This window comes from Sinocyclocheilus grahami, unplaced genomic scaffold, assembly GCF_001515645.1.
Source record: "Sinocyclocheilus grahami isolate Dianchi unplaced genomic scaffold, SAMN03320097.WGS_v1.1 scaffold58.1, whole genome shotgun sequence".
NCBI lineage: Eukaryota > Metazoa > Chordata > Actinopteri > Cypriniformes > Cyprinidae > Sinocyclocheilus > Sinocyclocheilus grahami.
The window spans coordinates 3,664,206-3,669,799 of record NW_015505237.1 but is presented as its reverse complement, the minus strand read 5'-3'; the positions used below and the strand labels follow the sequence as shown (position 1 = coordinate 3,669,799).

The following is a 5,594-nucleotide window of genomic DNA, read 5'->3' as shown; positions in this document are numbered from 1 at the left end:
TTCCTAAACAAATGATTCATTCACAATCACAGAGCCACAAATGTCCTTATCAATAAGTATTCATTTAAAATGCGCACTCACACACACAATATGTGACCATAAAAAATATATGGCTGTAAACATATTAAAAACTGGGGTAACTAAATATAAAAATGCTAAGTTTTTAAAAACAGAAATAAATTTTAGAAAATTAAGAATGCATGTTCTGTTGTGTAGGGCACAGTCATTTTGTAGCTACAACAAACATATGTCAAGCAGCAATGTAATTCCTAAACAAATGATTCATTCACAATCACAGAGCCACAAATGTCCTTATCAATAAGTATTCATTTAAAATGCGCACTCACACACACAATATGTGACCATAAAAAATATATGGCTGTAAACATATTAAAAACTGGGGTAACTAAATGTAAAAATGCTACATTTTTAAAAACAGAAATAAATTTTAGAAAATTAAGAATGCATGTTCTGTTGTCCTATCTATCTATCTATCTATCTATCTATCTATCTATCTATCTATCTATCTATCTATCTATCTATCTATCTATCTATCTGTCTGTCTGTCTGTCTGTCTATCTATTTTTATTATAAAAAATTAGTGCTGTCAAAGATTAATCGCATCCAAAATAAAGTTTTTGTTTGCATAATATATGTGAGTGTTCTGGTGTATATTTATTATGTATAGATAAAGACACATCACTCTTTCAATCAATTGTTCTATCTATCTATCTATCTATCTATCTATCTATCTATCTATCTATCTATCTGAGGTTCTGATGACTGAGATGGGGTAATGATGCCACATGGCTGCGCAACAGTGCTGTAAACATTCTTTCTACATCTCTCTCTTTCTCCTCCTCCTCTCCCGCCTGCTCTTAGACTAGCACACTGTGTCATTCCCTCTCTCGGTTCTCTCCTCCTCCCACCTTGAGATTCACGGCGCTTTGACTGGCCCAACAACACTCATTGGATGAGTTTGAGGAGAACAGCCTTCAAACATAGACGTGCATCACATTAAACCCGCACCTTTCGTTTTATTTTGTGAAATAAAAAAAGTCGAGTTTTGTAGATGCAAATGTGAGCTTGTTTTTCACTTTGATTTCACTTTGTGTTGTGACATCGCGCGCATACTGAATCAGATCTACACTCGCTGAGATTTTGCCCATCTTCTCCAGTCGGGACAAGAGCAAGGAGAAGAGGACATGTTCAACCGTTTTTAACTAAAGAAGCCTCAATACTCATTAACAAAGTTTCCAAGAAATCTACAGGCGCACCAGGAAAGGGAAAGATTTCCTCTTTGCGAATCCCGTTTCCTCGGCGCATTCGGAGAAAGAGGGGAGCTTGAGAAATCATGCTGGTTTCTGTGGAGAGGGTCTGGTCACGATACTAACGTCTCGCTCCTGTAAGTTGGATGAGTCTGTTTGAGCTGTAAAAATCAACGTGTTTTCTCTGAGAGAGCAGGAGTTTTTCACGAGACACGCATTCACGAGACACTGATTTTAATTTTTGGAGGAAGGCTAGGATTGCAGAGGGATTATGACACCAAATGACGACCTGATCAAAGAGGGGAGCTTGAGAAATCATGCTGGTTTCTGTGGAGAGGGTCAGGTCACGATACTAACGTCTCGCTCCTGTAAGTTGGATGAGTCTGTTTGAGCTGTAAAAATCAACGTGTTTTCTCTGAGAGAGCAGGAGTTTTTCGCCGCATTCACGAGACACTGATTTTAATTTTTGGAGGAAGGCTAGGATTGCAGAGGGATTATGACACCAAATGACGACCTGATCTGTGGTAAAATACGAATTGAACTATTTTTACTGTTTTTGACTGTTAAATGATGTTTTATATCAAAAGTGTGTTGTAATATATTAGGTTGAAGGGTTGAAGTGAGAGAGCGCTCTTGCCTTACCGGTTTTTTATTTTTCAGCTTTGCGTTTTAAGACGTGTAAAATGAAAATAGTTAAGCTAAACTTTTAGTAACGCGTCTCTAGACCCCCTGGTTCCGTTTCATTTGTTTGCGCTCCGTCCAGATGTCGCTGAACGCCAGAACGTGTCATATGCAACATTACATAGCGTAGTCTACTCAATTATGAAAAATCACACTTTATTTTAAGGTCCAATTCTCGCTATTATCAAGGCAAGGCAAGGCAAGTTTATTTGTAAAGCACATTTCATACACAATGGTAATTCAAAGTGCTTTACATAAAATAAATGAAAAAAATAATCACAACAATAAAACAAGGAATTTAAAAACTTTGAAAATGATTTTTTTTTTAATTATTTAAGAGGTTTAAAATAAATTTAAAACAGTTTAGAATAGAAAACGATTATACATACAATATAGTGCAATCAGTTCGGACATCGCACAGTGCTCATTCAATAAATGCACAGCTAAACAGATGAGTTTTGAGTCTGCATTTAAATGTGACTAATGTTTTAGCACATCTGATCTCTTCTGGAAGCTGATTCCAACTGCGGGCGGCATAATAACTAAAAGCACATTCCCCTTGTTTTGTGTGAACCCTTGGTATTTCTAACTGACTCGATCCTAATGATCTGAGTGGTCTGTTAGGTTTATATTCAGTGAGCATATCTGCTATGTATTTAGGTCCTAGGCCATTGAGTGATTTATAAACGAGTAAAAGTACTTTAAAATCAATCCTAAATATAACTGGAAGCCAGTGTAAGGACCTGAGGACTGGTGTGATATACTCAGATTTTCTGGTTCTAGTCAGAATCCTGGCAGCAGCGTTCTGGATGAGCTGCAGCTGTCTAATGGTCTTCTTGTGAAGGCCGGTGAGGAGACCATTACAGTAGTCCACCCTGCTGGTGATAAAGGCATGAACAAGTTTCTCCAAGTCTTGACTGGAAACAAAACCTCTAATTCTTGCAATGTTTTTGAGATGATAGTATGCTGATTTAGTTACAGCTTTGACATGACTACTGCAACTAAGGTCTGTCTCCAGAATCACACCAAGATTCCTGACTTGATTTTTTTTAATCAAACGATTAACTACGACTTTTACCTCAATAAACTTCTAATATGTTGCTTATTAATAGTTAGTAAGGTAGTTGTTAAGTTTATGTATTGGGTAGGGTTAGGGATATAGAACATGGTCATGCAGAATATGTGCTTTATATATACTAATAAACAGCCAATATGTTAATAATTGGCGTGCTAATAAGCAACTAGTTAATAGTGAGAATTGGTATACTAAAGTGTTATCAAATATATAGGCTACAGTATAGGCTATACGTGTACTCCTAAAATGTATATTTTTTCCCTAGCAAAGCCATTAAAGAACCATTATGGGTTTCCCAAAGAAACTTTCATGAAACCGTTTTTAAGAGAAGCATTTTTTTCTTAGCGTGAAGAACCTTTTAATTATCGGAAGAATCTTTTTTCCTCTGAAGAACCTCTGCGTATTGTTGTAGATGTTTTTAGTTGTACACAATTTTCTCGCTGAATTTCTGTCACAAGTAACTTTGTGAATGAAGGGCATTTTCAGTTTTGCTGAAAGTATGTCTCAAGTGTGTCTCTGTCTTGATGTTTTCAGAGTCTTAGTCCTTCCCATCCATTTTGAGAATGGAAGTGTTCCTGATGGGGCCGCTGAGGCTCACTCTTCTAGTTCTGCTGAGCGGCGTGTCATTTGGAGTGGTTGAACTGGAGCCCCTCGCTCAAAACCAGCCTCAGTCTCTCAGTCCCCATTCACCTCAACAGAACATCACCCTGGCAGTCATCCTGCCTCTACACAACACTGAGTACCCCTGGGCATGGCCCAGGGTCGGCCCTGCCTTGCACTGGGCCCTGGACAAGGCGAACTCTGACCCCAACCTGCTGCCAGGCTACCATCTACAACTGGTTTTCAACAGCAGCGAAAACAAGGAAGGAGTGTGTTCGGATTCAGTGGCTCCTCTCGTGGCCGTGGACCTGAAGTTTTCATATAACCCCTGGGCTTTCATTGGGCCAGGATGTGACTACTCGTCCTCACCGGTGGCCCGTTTCACAACACATTGGGAGGTTCCGATGATCACGGGTGGAGCGAGAGCACTGGGTTTCAATTTGTACTCATCCATCACCAACATCGGCCCCACGCACAAGAAGCTGGGCGAGTTTGTGGTCAGGATGCACCGGCATTTCGGGTGGCACAAACACGCCCTGCTCATGTTTAGCGATAATAAGAAAGACGACCGGCCGTGCTACTTTGCCGTGGAGGGGCCGTACACACAGATGCGCGAGGACAACATCACAGCAGATGACATGGTGTTTAATGAGGATGATGAACCCGTCCGTTATGAAGTGCTTCTCCGGGACATCAGCCAGAAAGCCCGTGGTAAGTGTGACATGCGATGGGGTGGGAAAACGATGTCAAGTACTAATGGCAGGCTGATGTTAGATGTCACATATGTCAAATGAAAAAGCTCTTGCTCACATTGTCTGGCTGTCATTGGTTTGAAGAACCGATCTAATTTTTTCTGGCTTGGACTTGTCATTTACTGTAGCACATTCCACTAAAAAAACAACTATGTTCACACAGCAGCGTAATACAGTTGCCAATCCCATTTGGAACGATACACACCCTTGTGAAAAAGAAGTGTGCTTAATTGTACTGAATTCGCACTTGGAGTGTACTTTGAATCTTAAAAGTATATTTTTATATAATTTATTTCTTATTTATTATAATATAGTATTATTGAAGTAAAAGGCCACTTAAAGAAAGTACACTTTCATGCACTTTGTAGTAATATCAAATTAAAATTTTATTTCAAAGTACATTTAAAATTTTAATAAACTTTTGTCATGCTTTAATGAGGTACACTTATTTCGATGTGTTGACTAACATACTAAAGCACATGTAAAGTACTTGATTATAATTGTAACTGTAGTGTGTTATTTGATATTAAATTAAATGTAAATAAATTTAAATGTACTAAATTGCTGCTTCATCATTACAAATATGTAATTACAAAATATATAATCAAAGAAGTAATCTAAAAAGACAAAAGAAGTAATTATTAAATTACATATAAATATGGACTTAAGACTCTTAAGTTTACTTAATCGCATTTAATATAAATTTACACTATAATAAATATATTTATAACACACAGTTAAGTGTCTAAAAACATTACATTCAGTTTATTATTTTAAAGTTATTTCCATAATAAGTACTGTTTTTAAAAGTAGGTATGGTTGTGTTTGATTACGAAAGAAACTTGAATTATAATCAGACTCAGTGCTTGAAATATAAAGTCACAGCTGATTTTTGAGAGGAAGTTCAGTTAATATGTGTATGAAAAGACCTGCTGTCGTCACATCATTGATATGCAGTACATGTTACATAAGTCTGGCCATATCATTCCTGCCTGTCACTAATGTGAGTGCTATAAACCTCTCAGGTTATGAAAAATGTAAAAAATATTGTGAGGCTGGGGAGTTTGGAAAGAGCTGGAACTAGTATTTTGAAATGCCAAACAGTTGAGAATAAGAATCAAATCTGTGAAGACGATAAGTTTTGTTATTTGCTGCTACAGGTATATGGGTTTCTTTCTCTGTGGTTGCATGCATTATTCATGAGTTAGAGAAGAGGAT

The 5,594-nt window shown here is 37.6% G+C and overlaps 1 protein-coding gene across 1 annotated transcript; it reads left to right on the top strand.

Annotated features, from left to right (window-relative positions):
* The first annotated feature begins 1,563 nt into the window (after positions 1 to 1,563).
* On the top strand, positions 1,564 to 4,418 carry LOC107584346 (atrial natriuretic peptide receptor 1-like). The gene is made up of 2 exons (XM_016270922.1): positions 1,564 to 1,636; positions 3,559 to 4,418. Exon 2 carries the CDS (start codon positions 3,588 to 3,590, stop codon positions 4,416 to 4,418), a length of 831 nt encoding a protein of 276 aa, XP_016126408.1. The 5' UTR covers positions 1,564 to 1,636; positions 3,559 to 3,587.
* Positions 4,419 to 5,594: the final 1,176 nt, after the last annotated feature.

What these genes read in the sequence shown, in the direction of transcription:
- LOC107584346 (XM_016270922.1), top strand. Translation starts at nt 3,588, where the DNA reads ATGGAAGTGTTCCTGATGGGGCCGCTGAGGCTCACTCTTCTAGTTCTG.